Consider the following 22,100-nt stretch of genomic DNA (forward strand, 5'->3'; position numbering starts at 1 on the left):
AGTGAGTGTACTTGGTCAGACTTTTAGAAATGAAATGCCAGAGGCTGTTGCTTAGGGCCATGCTGGGAAAGTCAGCTTTCCTGTGCTTCTGTGACAGTAAAAGCACTTTTTTTCCTAGCTAGTAACCTAGATGCAATAGTTTCTATTGCACAGTGGAGAGTCCCCAAAATTAAGAGTTCGATCCTGATGTACACTGGAATATCAGGTATGTCTCTCAACATGTACAAATATTTAGAACTTCATAGCGATATGGCATCCTTATTCTCCAAGCTGTGTTTTTCTCTGACTCAGGCAGGGTAGGGCTTCCATGTTTCAATGTCTTTGCTTTAAAGACCTGATGCGCTAACAGGTTCTGAGTGATGTGTTCATTTTGAGCTTGGTCTGAGTTCTTGAATCTCTGTCCAGGGCCTGCCTAGGGTAAAAAAAGGTACCAGGAAACTGCTACACACTATGAAGAAAATCCTTTCTGAGCTAGGAGAGTGGTTCCCATTTCCTTGTTTCATAAATGAGAGCACATAGTCTCTTAGATCAAACGTAAATCTGGAGTGAGTCAGACTGGGGCCTGACTGTGTCTCATGCAAGTCAGAGCTGCAATTCAGGAGGAGGTAGTGAAGTCATAATGATGATAATGCAGACTGTGTAAAAAAGAATACAATTGAAGTAATGCAAGAGATTTTCCCCTAATTCTCTTTTCCTAGAAAAGGGCATTCTTACTCTCTTTCTTGCACTATATGCGGCATAATATATATACAGATATGTCTGCTGAAACCTGGAAATGAATAAGTGATATCCCAAACCTTGACATGAGCTCATCTTTCATGTCAAAATCTGAGCCTCTTTTGTGCATGGCAACTTGAAAATTGACCTTTTTGCTTTTTTTCCATGTGACCAATTTTATGTGTACAGAATCTGTATGTTTGTACTGATGCCATTCTAGGCTGGGTGAAAGAAGGAAGCTTTCTGTGGGCATGCCATCTTGCAGTGAGAGAGGATGAACAAACCTACTGAGATTCTATTATAAAACAGGGAGTCTTTTTTATTGCCAGAGCATGTGGGCTTAGTGAAATACAGGATTTTTTTTATTTCTCATAGGAAAATTACCTAAAAGAAAAACTTTTTTCTTTCTGAGTTTGCATTTAGACTCAATACCACTCCTACAGCAAATGTGATGGCAGGTGGTGAAGCACGCAGGCCTTTGGAGCAGAGAAAGTGTGTCCACCCTTCACATGTCGGTCATCAGCTGTGAAAGAGAACTTTGATTCTTTCTGCAGGCATATGGCCTGAAAAGTACTGCCGGTAAAATTAGTTTTCTGGTTTTGTATAGATCTGCAGGGAAAGCTATGGGGTGACAGAGCAGAAGAACCTGATCGAAGATGGAGATAGAATCATGGTGCAGAAGGACAATAGGTAAGTGGGGCATATGTGGGGATGAGCTGTTACACACAGTGAAGGTGGGTGCCGTGCCACAGAAACTTAATGTGAGGTGAAATGTGGGAGCGGTAGAAGTCAGTGTGAACAAATTCTAAGACCAGCTGTTTAGAAGTTATTGGGTGCCAGTGGCACTTGAATAAAAAGCAAGTTTTTGTCATCTTTCCACCAATGTTTGAAAGATGTCCCACATCCTTTTGGATTGGCATCTTCCCTGTGAAAGGCCTTCATATACACCATTGGCAGTTTTCTCATGCTAAATAAAGATTGCAATGTGATTTGGGCCCTTGAAGGTTAATCTCCCTGATGGTTTAGAAGGGAACTGTACGTGACCAGCAAAACCGAGCCTGGCAGCTTGTTTATACTGTTAATTCTGGAGCCGGAAACACTTTCCCTTGACTATGCCTGACAGAGGACCACCATCCCTGATCAAAGTCACAATGCCCTACTGTACATAGATGCCTTTCTGTTTGACTGAACACCTGAGAGCTATTACTAGCACAGCTACCATTTCCCTCATTTTTTCCAGCTGCTAAACTATTTTCTTCTCATAATCCTGTAATTGGATTTCAACAAATGCCTTTCTTACTTGAAGCAGTGTTCACATTCTTTCTCTGCTGGCAAAACGCTGTGATCCAGTGACTAGTCAACAGCATGGTCAGGGGCTTGTGCTAGTAATGCTGAAGACCTTGCTGGCAAGCCTGGAGATGAAGTAATTTCCTATTAATCTGATTATTTTAAAGGGTTCTGATTGTGTTGAAAGCCTTACTGTAACAAAAGCTTTGTCTGTATTACCTTCTTACCTACTTTACTACTGCCGAAAACAGTGCACTTACACAGTTAAATAAGTGCCTCCATGCAAAACTAAAATGGAGCAGCGTAAGTCTGTCTCCCTGCAAAGAGAAGATGGGCTTTGGGTAAACAGAGAGGAGTTTAATCTACACTTGTGACAATAAGGATGACAATGCCAGTGATAGCACCCTTCAGGTTTTTAGGCTGGGCATGTAAACTCAAAGAAAAATGGCCATTTTTATAGTGTGTGCCATACCTGGCCTCGGGGGAGGAACAGAGATTTTAGCTGAGTGTTTGAGTCCTCCAGGTTAGTTCTTGCAACTGTTTGAGTCAGGATAGGCAATAGAGAAGAAAATCTGTAAGGAGAAAGGCTGGTGTGCAGCTCCACTGGCTTAACACATTCCAAATGCAATTGCTTTGTCTTGACTAACAGTTTTGAACTCAAGCTAACCTTTAAATCCAAGTCTAGACATGGCAATCAATTCACCTTACACTGCTTAATGACTTCCTCCACCCCTACATTGAGAGGCCAGGGACCAATTTGCTGCCCTTCTGGCCTCAATAGTTTGCTGTCGGTGTATCTTTGAGCACTGCTCTTCCTGCCTGGGGAAGGTTCACTGAGACTTGAGGAATGACTGGAAAATGCCAAGTAGGAAATGCCTTCATTTTCCCTTCTCCTTTGGAGTTCTTATAGGGTGTCACAGCATAAAATGTTCTTGATAAAGGGTTCATGACCGTAACAGCCAGGGAAATATTAAGCAACAGCTAAGAGCTTAATCAGCTTGGCTTTCCCTAATGCTCAGGTGACTGTCAGGAAAATGGCAATAAAATGTGCTGGAAAGTAACTTGCCCTTTGCTATATGATTGATTTCTTATTCTAATTTTCAACATTTATCACTCTGCTTCCTTATTCTTTTTTCCTACTTTCTCACCCACCCCTTGCTGCTTTTGCATAGCACATGCACTGGGAATTCCTCCACCAGAAAGTCAAAATGACTTTCAAATGACTTTTTTTGACTGGTCATTTTGACCAGTCAAAATGACTGGTTTTCTTCAGCTGTGACCTCCTTAGCTAGAGGCTGAGATACCGGATCCTGTGGTGTTCCCTAAGCTGTGTGCAGGTGTGAGCTGCTTTTGAGTGTCAGGCAAGAATGTCACTGCACAAATAGAATTCTAGTGTTGCACTCGGCTCATGGTGCTTGGAGATTAAGAAAGTAGAATAAAGTTGCTTAAGATCCTAACAAAATCCAGAGCCAGGATTTGCCACAGGTTTCTTGCCAATGGCTGCAGAATGTTGTTTCTATTTAATGCTGTTCTTGGGAGCCCTTGAAGCAAAGCAGAGAAGTCATTCTGAGAGGAGTCATTGTCTTTTTTTTTTGCCACATACTCCAAATGTGCAAGTCCTGTATTTATTTAACCAGTGTGTGAAGGCTGAAGAGGAGGTTTCTGTGCTTTCTAAGACTGTTTTCTTGCTCTGTAGTGAGGGCTGTTTCTTGACTTCTTTTGGTGGTTTTCTCTTTGGGGCCAGGAGGGAGGGAGGGAATTGGCCGTGCAGTTTCAGATTAAGAGCAGCATTTCCTCTGTCTGCCTCTAGGCTACAGCTTTGGCTTTGGAAGTGCTGAACTACTGGCAAGACTCACTGGGGACAGAGTCAGCAGGAGCTGCCTCCGAAAGTTCACCTAACCAGGGCTCTGTGAGGCTCTTGGCTTTGGATGCAGTAGTCTCTTGGGCACCCTGTGTTCTCTGTCCCCAGAAGAGCACTTGCTCACAGCAACCTGGCAGTCCCAAGTCATTGCCTGTGGGCGTGATGCTGAGTAATCCCAGACACTTGCAGACTGGGAAGAGCTGCAGGTTATTTCCTGGACTACCTAAATGTAGGATTGCAAGAGTTGGACCAGGATATGTACCCCTGGTGACTGAATCCCGATACCTGCTTAACATGATCTTTGTTGTGCAGGCCATGGGTTCCGCAGGGAAGAGAGATCTTGTTCCTGACACCTCCCCAGTGCTTGGTGTCACTCTGGCTCCCTCCTGGGGCCTGTGGGCAACTGGATGCAAGGCCCCTGGGTGGGTTTATGGTAGTATAGAGCTTGTGCTGCCGGGGGACCTCCCATGCTGCCAAAACCTGGGGAGTAAGCAGGCACATGATGGTCCTTGCTGCCTCGTACTTTGTCCATGTTGCAGTGACTCAGCTCAGTGAGAGGAGGGCAGTGGGTTGAACCTGTTGGAGACCCATGTTTGCAAGACACGTTACAGGCAGAAACAGGAAAACTTCAGAGTGCTACTGCTCAGACATATGATTAAAAGTGCTTTCCTTTGCCTGCTCTCTCTCGATGCACCAGGGAAGAATTTGTTGAAGCCTACGTAAATTACATCTTCAACCTCTCCATCCATGAGTGGTACACGGCCTTTTCCACTGGCTTCCTGAAAGTGTGTGGTGGGAAAGTCCTGGAACTCTTCCAGCCCACAGAGCTCAGGGCCATGATAGTTGGAAACAGTAACTACAACTGGGAGGAACTGGAAGAGGTAAAGCTTCCCTCTTGTCCTATTTTTCTTCTTTTCCACAAGTACCAGGGTTGTACAGTTGCACGAGATGGGCACCCCCTGGGACATGAGATGTCTTCATGTTTAAATGCCCCTTGTACACCTTGCCATCATTGACATGAAAAGTTTCTTACTGTGTTCTCCTGCTACTGATGAAGCTCAGGGAGGAAATTCAGGGTGAGAAAGAACAAGAGAGAAGGACTTCCATCTGCTGTTTTTAGGGATGAGACCTAAGACTGAAGGTGAAGACCCTGATTTTGTCTCTTCCCTACAGTAAAACTCGCTCCACTGCACAAGAGCAAAAAGTGCACAGCCAAGGGTCCAGCCTGTGAAGAGAAACTCCAGGATTCCTCATGCCACATGTGATTAGCTGAATAGCTAGGGGCCTAATGCCTCTCCCATATATTGCTAGGAGAACCCTTTGTTGAATCTTTGAGCCATACTATTGCCCTTGGCCCATCCTGTGCTCCATTTTGTAGCTGTCTGATGTCAGATGCCAGAAGAGATCAGGTCTGGGTTCTGTCGAGTCTTCGCTTTCTAGTGCCAGATGAAATGATGTGACTTCTGGTTTTCTAACAGAGTGCCATCTATAAGGGAGACTACACCGCAACACACCCAACTGTGAGAATGTTTTGGGAAACCTTCCATGCATTTCCCTTGGAAAAGAAGAAGAAATTCCTCTGTAAGTATCTTGCAGTGGTGCAGAGTCTCCTGAAAGTGAAGACTTAGGTGAGAGTGCCTGCAGAGCTCCAGGGTTATGGCACATTACTGTAAATGCTAGGTGATCCAGCAATGAGTGGTTATCATCTCCTGAGTTATCTGCTAGTCAGATGAGACCAAGAGGGAGAAAACATATTGTCTTTTGTGTTTGCTTTTACCCTCGGAATCACTGGGGGGGTATATCTGTTGTGCAAGATCCAATGCAGTCTCTCTCAAGGGCATGCAGTATCCATCTGTTGGCATTGCCAGATGATGAATTCATAGCAGCCCCTGGTGCCCATGCTTCATCTGGTTCCTTCTGCAAGCTGAGCTTTCAGGCACTGCAGCCCTGTTGTTAGGAGTAATGGGGCAGTTATAGGGTGTCAGCTAACTGGAGGAACTAGTGTGTAATGTGTCAGGGAAGTGAGACCACGTATTGGTGTGACAGGGTAGCAGATACTTCCGCTCCTTGTGGTGGTCTCCAGTAAGGAAGAACCAACCCTGGTCACACTGAGGTGCTGTGGTTGGGAGGGGTGGCAGCAGGGAGGGTGCCCCCTCTGCCTTTCCCATTGGACAAGCCCTGGCTTTGCTCTGTTTTATCCTGCCTGGATGTAAGAGGGAGCTTTTAAAGGAAGAGGGTACCGTGGGATTTTCTCATCCATGCACTCAGCAGTGGCCTTGCTTCTTGCCTCTGCTCTTCTGCACCTCCCCTGTGAGGCCAGCCATGCCCTGTATGGAGTTCATTCAGCATTTCAGCCCCTCCAGACAGGGTCCTGCGGTGCGGGTGGGAATGAAGTTTGCCTTCAGGTGCCTGAACTGCCCGCCCTTCCCTCTGCTTCTCCCAGTGTTCCTGACGGGCAGCGACCGCATTCCCATCTATGGCATGTCCAGCCTGCGCATCATCATCCAGTCTACCACCAGTGGGGAGCAGTACCTGCCCGTAGCACATACCTGCTACAACCTCCTGGACCTGCCCAAGTACAGCAGCAAGGAGATCCTCAGTGCCCGGCTGATGCAGGCCATCGACCACTACGAGGGCTTTAGCTTAGCTTGACTCATGAGGGAGAGGCACAGACACTTGGGTATGGAGGAAGAAAACAATGGGCTTGGCTTTATTTTTGTAAGGGAATGGATCAGGACCTCAGGGGGAAGATATAATTAGTAATAATAATAAAATAATAATAGATTGAGCTGATGCAGTCTCAGCCTGATTCCCCCCTCATTCTGTGGGGCTTCAACAGGGAGAGATTGTTGCTCTGGATTTTCTCATCTGCTGAACAAAATCAGTTCAGTGGGCATTTTTGTTGTTTTCCCTCCAACTGGACATCACTGCCCTCAGCAGTTCCTTGTAGTTTGCTTTTATTGCCCCTACACACACACACACACACACACACACTTACATCTCCTTTTAATCAAGTTTAAATATTTGGATGTTCCTTGCATTTAGGCTATGATGGAAATTGAGGATGAAATAGTGATCTTCTTTTTGAAAAGCTGTGATTTTCCTCCCCCCCCCCCCCTTTTTTTCCTCCTTAAGTGCAAGCTGGTTCTTGCTTGCTTCAAATAGAAATACCCCTTCTGCCCTTTGCTTCTTGGTGCATGGTACTGGGCTGGGATGTCATTTGTGACTCCCAGGGTAGTGTATTAAGGATGCTCTGTCTTTTTGCACCAGGCTCTCTCACGGAGAATGTGGTGGTTGAGGGGGTTGCTTGTTTATCCTCACTTGTCTCAAGTTTTGTTTCCAAGCAGTGTCACCTTTAAAGAAGCCTCAGACTCCTCTGGAGTGGGCTTTGTGTTCAGACATGTGGAAGGACAAACCCTACCTGTAGTAACAGGTTTCTCAAAGTACATCTCTCGCGTTGTGCTTGTACCTGGGTAAGTCCACCAGCCAGACACGTATGCTTTGCCAAGCCCTGTTTTTCCACCTGAACAGAGTTGTTATTCCAGTGCAAGGTGAGGGGCTGCTCTTACCACTGCCACCTTTCTTCAGGAGTCACCCATACACGTGTGTGAGTGTATGAGGTGTGTATGAGATCTCCAGTCTCACCCAGTCACAGAAAACAAACAGGCGTGAGCTCCACATTAGAGGGATAACCCTCACTTTGGAGACTGGCTTTATTTCTGCAGTTAGGGTCACTTTATGTTGCTGTTGAAGAGGAATCCTTTCACTTTTCAGCTGTTTGGCTGGGTGGTCCTGAAGGACAATCTCTGTGAATTAGACTGGAAATGTACAGGAGTATTGAGTAGGCAAAATCAGTACCTAAACCTATGCTGTAAGACTGGAGAGCCCTTTTCCTCTCCCCCACCCCAGTCTCACCCTCTAATAAATGAAGTTTGAATGATTTCCTCCTCCTTTTGCCTCCCCCCCCACCTCATTTTTCAGGTCTTGATGTAAATCTCATTTTAAGCCTAGGGTGGTTTTGACATACATTGTTATTAGGACATAGTATTTATGCACCATGTTCAATAGACAGTATTGAACTTTGCACCTCGTAACAAACGGTTTTAGGCTTCCGGGTTTTTTTAAGACAAGCTGTGGGTACACAGAGCCCCTCAGCCTCTTTCTAATGCAGCATTGAGGACAAATATACAGTTATATCAAATGTTTATTTTCAATGTGTGTGTACAGAGTACAGTATTATGCAATAAATCTGATGTTTAATTCTGACTGAATGGCTGCCTTTGTGGTGGGAAGCTGTTGCTGCTGACAGAGCAGGAAGAGGAGTTTTATCTGCCTGTCCAGGCTCAACCCATCAGGCATGTCCTCAGTGGAAGAGGAATTGAGGGCAGACCGGAATGTCAATCCTTGTCCTTCATCCCCACATCCCTTGTGTTGCTCCTTCTTTCCTCACACCTCCTCTGGCATCTCCTGTCTGGCCCTGCAGGTATAGGCAGGGTGCAGGTTGGGGGCTGCTCTGTTAGCCTGGGGAGCTGCCACTACCTTCAGCACTGTGGGACAGCATTAGTGTATGTAAGTATAGTTAATTACTAGTTTAATACAGGACTTCTATCATGTGGGCTTATGGCTTCAGCATTCCTGAGCTTGGGAAGGAAGGGTGCTGCTCTTTTTCCTTCAGCCATGCAGGTAAACACACTGGGTAGGATACCCAGGTAGCAGCTGGGTAGGATTAATGGGTGTATGTGCATAATCCTGTACATATGCTCTCTAGGACCACAAGAAAGTGGGTGTGCTTTGTGATCTGTATTGTATAATTGGGTAGTGTCCACACAGTTTTACAATAGTGTATCTAGAATATATACTTTTTGTTTAGTGTCTTGTGCATATAGTGCATTGCATGTGTTGTGTTACTGTAGGTGTCTCTGTAATTATGCACAATACGCAGAAGTGTGTGTGCTCGTATGTAATATACATGCAAAGTGTGTGCATAGTTATATTTATACCTCATGCACACATACACCCATCTATTTCACACTAGCAGATGTCAGTCATGTTCAGCTGAGAAGGAGGGGGCTAGGGTGAGCTCCCCTTCAGTGTGCACGCTATCATGCACATGCAGCTCAGGCCCTGCCTGGCCACCTCATCCTGGGGCAGTGTTATACTTGACTCAGGGCAGGGGTGAGTGACACCAGCCTGGCTTCTCCTCTCCACTGGGGCAAGAGGCAGCTGAAGGCCGTGGGGACAAGGGCAGGGTGGTTGTTGCTGCCCAGCCATGGGTGAGCAGAGCTGAGCCACGGGTGACTGCAGGAGTCCATGTGTAACAAACTGTCACCAAACACCTGCACTCAAAATAGGTTTATTTCCCTGTTTGATACAAAATACAAAATATACACATAATGGTTGCTGAGCCATTTACCTTTAAAAAGACGTTGTAGATCCAGATTAAACTTGGTTACATAAATCACATAAACGGACACGGGCCCCTGTTTGCTGAGGTTCCTGTAGCTGTGTGTGGCCTACAAAGGGCTGCTTTTATACAGCAACTGCAGTCTGAAAAAATATGATTATTACGGTTTGTTGTCAGACACAGCCCCTTCCCCCCCCCCGCCCTGTACTGGCTTCTGCACTCCAACCAACTCAACTAGCCAATATACACAGAGTTATTTGCACAAGCATATCTTGTGTATTCACTTATGTGTATTCACGTATGAAAATAGTCACATATCTGTATACTAGGAGATGTTTCACCACAGCATGCGGGTGTGCAAAGGGAGGCACAAAGATCACTCTGAACCCAGGAAGTCCAGCAAGTGTCCAACACTTAGTGCTGCAAGTGCCAGGAGAGGTTGGTGAGACTCACTTGGCCTCTCTATACCTGGAGACACTGCTCTACATCCAGCTCCAAGGGCAAGGGCTTCTACATGGTTTTCCATGGCTTTTCTCACTGTGGGGGCACCAAGGCGCATGGGGTGGAGGTGGGTTGGTCACAGCCAATCTTGTGTCTCACATCAGGCCTTGGATGCTGCATACTGTGATGGGCACAGGCACCAACACTTCAGTAAACCCCAAAGGAGAAAGGGGAAATCCTGCTTGGTGCCAGCCTGGGCCACGCACACTTTGCAGCGCTGTGTGTTGTGGCTCAGCTGTAGCTGTGCCAGGCTGTGCCAGTTTCAGTCTTTTATCTTTTCCAAGAAGTGCCCTTTATCACTGGGCCAACTTCAGCACTGGGGCTGTGAGAAACCCCACAGAAATGGAGCGCTGTTGAGCACTACTGCAAACCCAACAGCAACTCTGGCTTTCAGCTGGGCTGGGATTTCACTGGCTGCACTTACAGAGAATGAGTTCCCTTGGGTGTTTTCAGCACTTGTCTCTTCAACTGACCCTTTTACAGCTGGAGAAGAGCTGTTGGTACTGTTTAAATGTTTGCATGGGCAATACCCTGCAGAAACAGCGCTGCTCTGACCCCAAACCCCCCAGGCAAGCCCTGTTTACCAGCCTGTTGTCACATCTAGCATTAATATGGCTCGTTCCCTCCTGAGCAAGAACCACAGAGGCAGCAAAGAAAAACAACTGCAGAGGAGTGAGAGGGATTTAGGTGAGACAGACACAGGTTTCTCTCCCTACACACAGATTGTGCAGTCAGAGCAGTGTCACAGAACACATGGCAAAGGACTGTGAAGAGCTGAGTCCAGCAAGTGCTGGTCCACGTACCAAGTGCGCGCCTCATCCCAAGGGTTGTCCTCCTGCTGCAGTCAGTGAGGAAGATGGTTGTTAACTCCAGCAGCTACAGGGTCAGGCTCTGGCACTGTCTGTGCACATGAACCACTGCACCACATCCCAAAGGCACATGAACACGGTCGCTTCCCAGCACACAACTGTGAAATCAGCTCAGACATGCAACAAGTGCAGGGCCCAGGCTTTGCTCTGGTTCTGCTGATGCTGTTGGTGCTAACAGCATTTTTTCTGGCAACGCATGCAGGGGATAGTGCTGGAATAGGCATCCTGTACCAAACCAGAAGGTGCTTTGTAAGTGCACCCCCTGGGATAAGGGGCCTTTTTGTCCTCAGGAAATGTGGTAGTGACCAGAGATAGGCAGGAAGTGAGACTCCCTTTCCAGTGATACCCCACACTAACATCACTTGTTACAGTTTCCAGATGTAAAATTAACTCCCCCATCTGCACATAAGCAAGCAAACCCCTCTTCTCTGCCTTGGCTTGGAGAAACCAGTCTTGACCCAAGTTCCTTTCCCCACAGCCAGCAGCCCTTGTATTCCCCTTCCAATAGATCTGGGACAGAAACAATGAAGTAAGCTGGAGCACAAGCTGAAGCACAACTCCATAGCCCGTATGTACACCATGAACCAAACCCACACCAGTTGCCACCAGGATGGCAAGGGCAAGAGCAAGAGCATAGCCCCAGTATGGCTCTGCTGACTGGCCACTTCAGCCCCAGTCCTGGCCAGCAGCAGGCACAGATGACCCCACCCACAGGGATGAGTTTCACCTCCAGGTACCATGGGGAACAGTCACAGGCTACAGCCTGGCTCTCGCCTTGGTGGCTTGCTTCAAGCACCAACGAGTCACACGGATTTGCAAACATCTCCAAAGAGGATTCTTACCCTGTGAAACCTGCACATACCAGGAATAACAACTGATGTCTTAGCAGCATGATTAAAAGATAAGATGCTTTAATTTCATTGCCTTGAACATAAACATCCATTATTTGACTGTTTACTTGGGAGTAAACAGAATAAAACCAAATGCAACTTGTAAGAATAACAAGTTTTTCCTCTATCTTTAATTCTTGCAACTTCATTTTGTCAACAACCCATTCATCATTACCATCATTTAACTGAACCGCAGCAATTTACTGTGCCACAATGTGGTAACACACAGACACACGTGTCTGAAATGGCCCCAGTGGATGGGAAGCCCAACAGATCATACTGCTGTCCTACAGGAGACAGTCTGTTCTAACGACATGGAAACAGGTTGTCTTACACTCAACAGCTTATTTATATCACATAAAGTACATTTTTGTACAGTGCTTCACACCTTTTCAAACACACAGTCTTGTATTTAATGTCCTCCAGTCAATAGTCACTGATGTTGGCATAGACAAACCATCAAACAAAACACACAGATGTTGACTTAGAGGCGTGTGGCAGGGCAAACATCCTCTCTGGCTATTTGTGGTTAGTGGGGAGTCAAACCATCTGGGGGAGATACAAAGACAACATTCTAGTGCTCAGGCCTCAGAGCCCTCCTCCTGTGCAGGCCTGGGAGAGAGAGGGGAGTCACATCATCTGCAGACTCAGGACAGAACATTGAGCATTTGTACGTGTCCTTCCAGGACTCTGAGTTTAAAACTCAATTCTTCTCCACAACAGTCTTTCCTAGCAGCTCCCTTCGCAATCAGGCAGATGGGTTTAATTCCTCTTTGCCATAGGGAAAGAACAGTTTAAAAAGACAGATGGCTAGGTACGGAGTTTTGTTTGTTTGTGTTAATGTACAATCTCAGTTAAGGTTTTGTTTCTTTTAGCTTTCAAAGTTCAAAAATAGAAACTCTCTAAAGTGCATTAATTGTACTTACATTTCATACAAACTATCTGAAACTCTAGCAATAGACCATGTAAACAGCGGTAACTGAGCATCAGAAAATGCTACAATCTCATCAGTTTAAAAATAAAATGGATGTTCCCTACATATTCATTTATCAAGATTTGTCAGGGGTAAAACCCAGCAAAACAGGTAATTTATCAGTACACAGTGCAAACAGGCTTTAAAAAGTAAGCAGAGAAAACATATTCCTGGGAAACCTTGGCCTGCTGGAAAGATGTACGGCTACGAAAAAGGGCAGAAACTGCTTCTCTTGTCCATATAAAGATGTCCAGGCCCAGATTCAAGCTTTAGTCCATCATCATTCAGCGAAGTCTCAAAAGAAGACAAGCTTGAGGCACACACTCACCACCCATGTTTTTGCTTTGTTGAACTGTGCCTGAACAATACAAAACTGAGCCAAAATATCTAAGGTATCTAGGGAGAGCCGACTATGGTCTCTGAGAGGAAGAGTCCGTAGGAGCAGGCTGAAGTACAAAGGCACGGCTCTGACTTCCTGGGCTGCCCTGTGTTCCGACAGGGGTTTACCCTGGTCAGGCTTCCCTTCCAGTGAAACATCTCCAAATGCAGCTTTTGCACCCATGTGTCAGCCCAGTTAATGCATCCAAAGGCTCAGTGTTGCAGAGGCAGAGTCCCACGTCTCTCAGGTGATGGGAACTCTACCTCTGGAAAGCCAGGCCCTAGGTCAGCTCACAAGTCCTCGGGACCCTTTGGAAATATGAAGTTCAGCCTTCACAGATTTTGTATAGAACAGGCAACTCTGCAATCAGTAAAATAAATTAAAACCAAGCAAACAACCTGGGAGCCCCCTTCCTAAGTGCTTTCATTCATAGTTAACACACATCATTGCTTTACCCATCCAGACTAGTAATGGGCATGTGCAAACCCACTTGGAGAAGGCTGCCTTTTGAAGGGTTTATGGGATTCTGAAGAGACTAAAACAGCACCAGTTCTGGCAAGGAATTAACACAGCACATACAGCAAGTGGAACAGGCGAGTCTGAGTACCACAGCCCAAACACATGTATTTATTAGTCCACTTGCACATGTAAAGAAGGAAGGAGGAAAGTTGTTCTGGGAGTCTTCTTGCCTCTTCCAGTATGACTTGCATCAGGCCTGGCTATGATGACTGGCACTGTATTTGATCTCAGCCATTTGGCTTCTGCACATTAGCTCCCCAGGGTGTCAATGCCAAAGAAAAAGCATTACAGAAATGCTTTCTCTGGGACATCAGGGTCAAGCCCTGGCTCAGGGCAGACTGAGAGGATGCAGACAAGCCTCTGGAGTGAGAAGCAAGCCCAAATGGCCTGGCACTGCAGAACTGTGTGCCCTCAGCTACTTGGTGCATCCCTGACCTTGCCATCTTGCACTTCTTCAGGCAGCATCTGTTTGACAGGAACCAGGTGTCCAGGACTTTCTGTTCTGAAAGTCAGAGAAGCTGTAGCTGCCCCATCCCTGGCAGTGTTCACGGCCAGGCTGGACGGGGCGTGGAGCAACATGGTCTAGTGGAAGGCTTCCCTGCCCATGGCAGCGGTGCAGGCTACATGATCTTTGAGGTCCTTTCCAACCCAAACCATTCTATGATTCTTTATTTCATTCATAAGTGAATTTGAAAACATTGCATTGTCAAAACCTACACCTGAGACATGGGCCCTTTCCACAGGCAGAGCATGGCTCTAGGCTGTCAGTTCCCACCAGTATGCTCTGCGCTGGTATCCCACCTATACACACCGAGAAGAGAAGATCACCCCCTGCTGCCACCGTAACAGTGTCATTGCTGCAGCCTAGAGTCTGATGGTGTACATAAAAGAATAAAATCTATGCTAGCAAGTATGTATGACATCCACATGTACTGTCCAGCTTAGACTCTTCTGTTTGTACCACATGATAAAGCACATGTCCTAATTAGGTGAGTCTTCCAGATACTTGACATCAGTTATTTAACTGATCAGCTACCAAAATCCTAAGGGATTCTGACTTAAAAGATTTAAAACCTTTTTTCTTCCCAATTTGCCCGAACATGGTCATAATGTTACAGTATCACCTTCCAAGCAGAACAAGCCAGCAAGAACCTTGCTGCATAGCTCATTTTCTTTGCTATCCAGAGCAGATGTAGGTACTTTCTTCTACTTCAGCTGAATTGGCCATCAAGAAAACCTAAGTCAAGCCTGGACAAAACTGTGAGTCATACCAGCTCGGGGTGATGACTGAGAGATTCTTGCATCATTTCTCTAGAGCAACAGAAAATGCTGGACTCCAAGCAGTCAGGTCAAAAGTCTGAGCAAATCTTTACTGTAGCTACAAGAGAACAGTCTTGGCACTATCCGGCCTGTGCCTTCACATCAGATCAGTCAGGGCACTTGTCTCTTAAAAGAAAGTAGAAGCTATTTGATGATTTAATCACTATTCATCCTACTGTGCCTCTTGCTATGATATCCTGGGGGAAAAAAAATAGCATGGCTGGCTTTGATACTCTAAATATTACAGGATCTGAAAGCAAATCAAAACAGAAGGATCCCTTCAGTGCAGCATCATGTCTCCTACACTGGCAAACTCCATTCTGGGCATCAGGCCTGGAGAAAGAGTGGGCAACAGCAAGTGTAGAGAAAGCCACCCTTCCTCATCCTCCCACCTCTGGGAATGGACCATCAGTTCCCAGGGAGCTCCTCCGCTCTTCCCAGCCAGGCTCCCACTGCATCCACTTTACATATATGTCCATTTGGTGCTCTGTCCTCTTTGTTTACTGGCAAAAATAATCTTTTCCTTTACATGATCTTGGAGCTAATATCTCTTTTACTGATCAGGACCTCCAGCAGCCTCAGTTTGGCCTTAATCTGCTTGTATTCGTTGTATTCTTCAGCCATTGGAGTGCGGTCTTCTTTCTGCACATTCCTATGGGAGTGAAAACAGATCATGAGAATTTCTGTGAGAGGACATCTTCCCTCAACAGCCTCCCTCTGTCCCCCAACAAGACCTACAAAGCAGCTCCTCTCCTCCACTTCCCTTCAGGGAACAAGAACTAAACTTTTGTCCTTTGAGGGGAACAAAAGAAAGAAGAAGGGCAAACAAACAGCTCAAGCATTTTTTTGGGATGCTTGCACACTGAGGCTGAACACAATCCCATGGTTCCAAAGGCAAAACTGCATCCGAAGCATGTCCTGCTTCTCTGAAATCAGCCTCCACGATGTCAGCCTGCTAGCATGGCAAAACAACATGCAGCTACTCCTGGCTTGGCACCACATCACTTACAGGAACAAGCATGAAAGGGAAGATGATACCTAATTAGATTTCTCTTAGCTTACATGAAACTTTTAAGTTTTCAATGATTTTACAAGAACCTCTAAGGATGATGGCTGGTGCCAAGAAACTAACAAGATCATTTGAGTATAAATACATTAAAACATTCTATTAATGAGGGACATTTTCTAAGAACAGTAAAGCCAGCCACACTAAAGAAGAAATATTTGTTAAACTAGTGTCGGAATGCCTCACAAACAAGCAAGAACAGGACACAATCTAAACATACATCATGAGGAAAATCCCCCATTAGTCTATCACTGAGAGACTTCCACCACTCCTGTCAGCTGTGCGCTACAGGCAGCTGCATTATCACAATCTGTACTTTTGCTTCCCACTGGCTTATCCTAAGACAAAGTTTTCAAAGAGGCTGTGGTCCCTGAAGTTCCTTGGTGGGGAGGAGAAGGGGAAGTAATCCATATTAATGGGCAACTGTTACAAATGTGGGTAAACTGCTGATGAAGCAATATGTAACTGTGAATTTGGGTAACTTTCCATATTTGGAGGTCTTTGTAGCTGCCAAACAGACTGAAAGTGGTTGAAGGACACAGAGACAGCTGAGGAATTATTACCTTCCATTCTGTCGGAAAAAATTATCTTCAAAGTCTCTCAATTTTTTTCTGATCCGCTTTTTCTCTTCCCTGACTTCTTGGAGCTGCTCTAACAGTTCAGGGCTGTTGGGTTTAAATACAAATGGGATCACGCATATGTCCACAGTTATAACAGGAAACACAGAGTAAATCTACAAATGTAAGGTTGTAGGTATGCCAAGCAACGGAACTGCTCCTCCAAGCAGCTCTGGCAACTTGATGTTACTTGCAACAAAAACCTCTCTGAATTTACTTCAACAAAACAGTCATGGACTTAAGCTGAAGCCTCTAAGGAGGTCGTGTGTGAATTTCACAATTCACTGAATGAAACCTACTTGCTGAAGGTGAGTCTGATTTTTGTGACTTTTACAGGATCAAGATCCAACGGTCACAGCTTCAGGCTACCCACCTATATGTGTTTGTATCAGACCTAGCTGCTTGAAACTAGCAAAGCTAGTTCAACATGATCTCTCCAAAACCTCAAAAACCTTGTAGAGTACAGGGTTGTTTTCATTATAAAGGCTTGCCACTGGTGAAGTGGAACTACTATTAAGTGCTAGAATCCAAAAGATGCAGAAGTTAAGCATCAGCTTCAGGACAAGGCAGTTTCTTCCCAAACCCTTTCATATGAGGGCCTAAAGCACAAAACCTTCTGACTCAGATCATAAATGGGAAAAAACAAATCTAGACACTTTTCTGACAAGAAAGAACTTTTTGAAGTTGCCTGTAAATTCAACATACATGGATGCTTCATGAAGATTTGAAAGCCCCATATCCTGATTGCTCCTAGATGGCATCTTATCATCCACTGGTGAAACAAAGCCGTCAGCATCATCTTCTAGTTGATCCAAGAAGCTACGCACGTTGAAATCTGTTTTCATGGTAATTGTTAAATCTGGCTTCACATTGCTGTCCTCCTCAGACCCCTCCTCTTCCTCCTACAGAGAGGGACAGAGCATCCCCATAACAGAACAGGTTACTGCTTCCCTTCTCAGAAACAGGTACATCCTTTCACCACATGCACTGGGGAATGGGTATGAAAGTAAGTGGATAGGCAGAGCAAGCACTTCCAATTGCCAAGCAATACAGACACCAGAAGACCATTAATAAGACACCCTATACCCAAAGCATGTCAGAGAAACTGCAACCACAAACTCTTGGTGGCAACAAAACTGAGTGCAAAATATGCAGTTCTTAGCAACCTGTTGCTGTGTTTAATTTATGTATTCTGATGTAAATAAAACCACTTACAGCCATTATGCATACTGTGTAAAGCATACCAGCCATCCTCTAAGTTCCCATACAAATACACCTGGCAGCATACAGATTGCCAAGTAAAAATGTGAAATATTCTCTCAATAGATGCAGCTCAACAGCTCTCTCTAATGGCTGAATTCAAGACCTCAAATGCTCATAAACTGATATCAATGAGCTCAGATCAGTTTTTCAGTGGTCCAAATGTGGGATATGCTGGACTGTAAAAGGACTGCTGTTGCTAACATGTTCCCAACATCAGGTCTGTACCATTTAGCTGGACTACACCAAAAACTGGAGTGGAAACACTTTGTCCAGTGCAATTTCCCCGAAGTACACTGATGAATTGGCTGTGTTCAAATCTATAGGCACAAGGTTTGAAAGTCCTCACTGCAGCTGGAACTTGTGCTAATTCAGAATTCACAGCAGTCTCAAATATATGGCTTGTCCTGCGACACTGCTCAGAAATCATCTGGATTGTCAGGAAATAGGGCCCAGTTTTCTCTGACATGCAGAGACATTGCTAGAAAGCAGATTCCAACTTTAATATAAGGAAGGAGGCATAAGCATTAGAGGAAGGTAATCAGTGTTAGCATGGACGGTAAGTCTCACATATGTAGGTAGGCATATATATTTACTTTACAGTTATATAACTCTAGCCAGGAAGGACCTAAGCACATGCACATCTTTAGTAGCTTTTGAGGGCTAATATCAGTGAAGTCTTCAAGCATATGCAAAAACATATTGTTGTACTGGGACCAAAGAAGCCATTTTCTTTACTTTTTTTCCCCCATGTGATTTCTTGTGAATGGTTTAACTATTCTTAAGAGATTGCTTCCATATTTCAAGCAAAAAGGAAGAAGGTAACATTAGGACCTGTCATAGTCCCATTAAATCCTTAAAGAGCGTGACTTTTTACCAAATACATCTACATGAAATCAGTGTTTGCCCAGAGTTTTCTTTTTATGTTAAAGCTCCAGGCCATGAAAATGCAATTCGAAGCAACAGAGAATTACAACCAAGATGGAGGCTTGAAGATTTAAAACAAGATTAGCTGGGGAGAAGCTGTGTGTAATAATAATAATAGTAGTAATAGATATAGAGAAGTTTGAATACATCTCAGGAAAATCTGCAGCGAACTTGTGAAAGTTAAAGCAATACTTAGCATATGATTAGATAAGACCATTTCTCTAAATGTAAATGATACTGTTTAAACAGAAGGCATAAAACCCAGCTGTCACCTACTGTTCTTAAACCCTGCAAACAACTTCAGTCTGGGCTGGAGAGTGGAGATCATATTTACTGGTCCCCAAGCATGCCATCCAGACCTGTCAGGTGAGGGCAACTCCAACTGCAGCAGGAGAACACTAATCCTGCTGTGGCATGGAGGAAGATTTGCTAAGTCAATCCAAGCAGTAAAAATGGAATGCTTTGTATTAGGGGAATCTCTCTGGCACCAAAAGAGGAGCTCCTGTGCCCCTTCCTGGGGAAGTTGCTTCTGGATTCCACTTCTGGAGAGAAGGGAAGCAGTGTAACAAACTGCTCCCAAGGACACATGCGACGTGTGTTCCCACAGATGCTCATGAACCCATCTCGCTTGTCTCACTACAGGGCATCAGCATGCTGCCCAAGCCAGCAATGATTACTCTGGCCCAGAGCTCAGAGTAAGCCTCCTGCCAATGGAAGCCCATGGGAGGAAAAGAAAGTGTAGAAATTTCACTTGTTTAGACCTCAGTGCCAAAACAGTACATCTTGCTGTCACAAGACCTCTTAAAGCATTTTGCTGTTTAAAACTAAGGAGTGAATTAAAGGGATTCTTAGCAAGAACCTGATGGAAACAGCCATCTAAGGCCTTCACTATAAGCAAGTCTTGTATGGGAATCTTACTTTAAACCTGCACTGGCATTTACACCTCAAACCAGAATGATCTTCACTGACTAGATCCATCTGGCTTGCACCTGCTTGGATCTTCAAGCAATCACAAGGCATTTACATTTTCCAGAGTTACAAACACAAAATCTCCAGAGTATCCCATCATCAGCACTGTCAGCAAGCAAGCTTCCCAAGGACTTTTTTTAACACAGCCGATATTCAAGATATCGTACCTAAATGTTTGGTAAGGCTTCTCCTCAAAGGCTTCACCTCAAATCACCTTCCAAGCTTCTATCCAACTCTCCCAAATGCTTAAAAAAAAAAAAGAATCAAAACCCAAAACACCTGACAGTGAACAGTGTCAGGGGCTCATCAAGACAGGCAGTGCTCTGCCCATAGTGGACCTATGCAGAGGGTAACTTTTGGGGCCTTCTGGCAATTTCCTCTCTTTAGTTCTGAGTCCAGTTCTGTGCTGCCCCATAAATCTTTACAGGGCCACCGTTAAGCATTAAGAGGCATGTAAGTATAAATGGGCTTAAGGCTGTCACTCTGATCTTCAGTTAGATATCTCTCAGGGTTTGTATTCTCTGCAGGACACTGCTGAGCTGACACAATGCAGCACCAGCCATACTGGTCAAGGATCATAATTGATAGTTGTAGGTTTTGACTCTGGGTGCAAGCATAGGTGAAAAAGAGAGGACATGCTAATAGAAAAAAAGAAACACAAACAGCCCCCACCAGACCTCTATTACAGTTTCGTTCCAACAGTTATCTAGAAAACACCAACAGCTCAGTGGTGATTAACCAGCCTCCAAACTGCAGCTTAACATTTTCAGTCTGCAACCTGCTTTTAATGAATACGTGCCTTTAACTGTCCATTAATATACAATCCACCGTAACTGCTTCATAATCAAACCACCCTGGATGTCTAGGTCTGCAGTATTTACACTGTTAACCAAACTTTGGCTGGATAACAGAAAAATGACCCAAGTGTGCTGGAGCACTTTTTGTTACTTTTGCAGTGTAATAGGGGAAAAAAGCAATCCAGGGCCCAGCTCCATGCTACATGTCCTGGTCAAACGCCAGACTTTCCTTCTTCTGAGGGGAAGAAGTATCCAGTATCCAGTATCACAGCAGTCTTCAGCCACCCAGACTTACTACCCCACAGCAACATGAGAAACACAACAATCCTGCCATCCAAATCTGACTAAGCATTAACTAACAGAACCAAGCTGTTCTTCTGTTCCCATGTGACTTGCTCAGAAACACCCTTCACAAGGTGGTGACAAAGAGCCCTGGATAAAATAAGCACGTGAATAGTAGTAGGGAAGGATCCTTCAAGTGCCCCAGTTGGCTCCATATGCAAGTGTTAGTTTTGTGAGAGCTCATTCTTGCCATGGTGCTGTGTGCAAACTGCAGAGCTTTGGAGTGAGAGAAACTACCACAGAACAAGTTAGTGTCATTAAAAGAAAGGAGGGAAGCAAGAAAAAAGCAAGGCACAAAGGGAACTGTGATCTTTTGCCTTAAAGAGCAAAATCAAATCTATTCTGTGCAGGAGAAGGGTGGAAAAGAGTGCAAAGGAAATACTGTAGTCTTATCTACAAGGGAAGAATTTGATCAGAACTTCTGAGGCTTAAAGCAGCTACTGATTTTTCAGGAGGACACTGCAAAAAAACCCGACACTGATGGAAAAAAGTATCAATCAACCATTCTCTTTCATTGGTATAAGGGGGAAATTGATGCAAACTGAGCAATTAGTTAGCAGCTGGAGGTCTTCACCTTTATCTCCTTGAAGAAGGAAGCTGTTTCGCCCTCGATAATTGGCTGCAGCAAAGGGCTTCTCCGCTTGCTGGAGGGGGAACCCTGTGACAGGTGTTAACAAGTACGTTACATTATGAACCCCTTTCTCTTCCACCACCTGCTCTCAGCACATTCTCATCCACACATTCATTCTCCGCTCACTGCTGGACCATGAGGAGAAAGCTATCTCTTAAAGGACAAAAACATGCCTGGTAAATTCCAGAAACATTGGGCCATTTTCTCTCAGGATGCTGCTTAGCAAGGGACATCATCGCCAAACACTTTTAAGGAAAAAGCTTGGATATTGGAATACCAGCTGGGCAGGAGCTACGAAGTAAAGGCTGCAAGAAAACAATCCCCAGCCCGAGGCCCATACATACACACAACATTTGGTTGGCTCTCCAGAGCTATAGTGTAAGCTCACCTAGACTCTACAGGCTTGCTTTCCAGGAGCCCAATTTCCCACTAAAGTGCCTAATTATGTAGGGATGGATTTTCAAACATATCCTGTCTCTGCATGAGCCTCTCACTGTTCTTGCTTAAGGGGCTGGGAAAGCCAGTCTTGTCTCTCCACTGCCAGCCACTGCACCATTCCAGTTTTGTGTCTGTTTAGGAACAGAACTGTGCTTTGAGAACTTTGTGTTAAACTTTGTGTTATTTCCTGATTGCCAGCACTGTCTTCACAGCACACGTTTTAGGGAGCTCTTTGCATATTCAAGGAGAAACAGCTTTTTGTTTTGTTTTAAATGCAGGACCACCTCCCTCTATTTGCAGAAAAAGCCACTTCTCAGTGTGAATGTACTGAGC

At 45.1% G+C, this 22,100-nt stretch overlaps 2 protein-coding genes across 4 annotated transcripts in view; one reads left to right on the forward strand and one right to left on the reverse strand.

Moving 5' to 3' along the window:
* Positions 1–8,133, forward strand: part of LOC101870333 (probable E3 ubiquitin-protein ligase HERC3) — a 51,092-nt gene extending 42,959 nt beyond the window's left edge. The window contains exons 22-25 of the mRNA XM_005148967.3: positions 1,325–1,407; positions 4,563–4,746; positions 5,344–5,446; positions 6,309–8,133. Coding sequence (XP_005149024.1) covers positions 1,325–1,407; positions 4,563–4,746; positions 5,344–5,446; positions 6,309–6,517 — 579 coding nt within the window. The 3' untranslated portion in view covers positions 6,518–8,133. The remainder of the gene's footprint in view (positions 1–1,324; positions 1,408–4,562; positions 4,747–5,343; positions 5,447–6,308) is intronic.
* Positions 8,134–11,528: 3,395 nt separating this feature from the next.
* The window catches only part of FAM13A (family with sequence similarity 13 member A), a 128,954-nt gene continuing 118,382 nt past the window's right edge, over positions 11,529–22,100 (reverse strand). For 2 of the 3 annotated variants that reach the window (XM_034064601.1, XM_031048726.2), the window contains 4 exons: positions 21,273–21,356; positions 17,109–17,305; positions 16,350–16,451; positions 11,529–15,372 (listed from right to left, as the gene is read on the reverse strand). In XM_034064601.1, the coding sequence (XP_033920492.1) occupies positions 15,246–15,372; positions 16,350–16,451; positions 17,109–17,305; positions 21,273–21,356 (510 nt within the window). In that variant the 3' untranslated portion in view covers positions 11,529–15,245. The remainder of the gene's footprint in view (positions 15,373–16,349; positions 16,452–17,108; positions 17,306–21,272; positions 21,357–22,100) is intronic. The other variant, XM_034064602.1, reaches the window with a different exon arrangement.

The sequence above is a fragment of the Melopsittacus undulatus genome, chromosome 7, assembly GCF_012275295.1.
Source record: "Melopsittacus undulatus isolate bMelUnd1 chromosome 7, bMelUnd1.mat.Z, whole genome shotgun sequence".
Taxonomy (NCBI): Eukaryota; Metazoa; Chordata; class Aves; order Psittaciformes; family Psittaculidae; genus Melopsittacus; species Melopsittacus undulatus.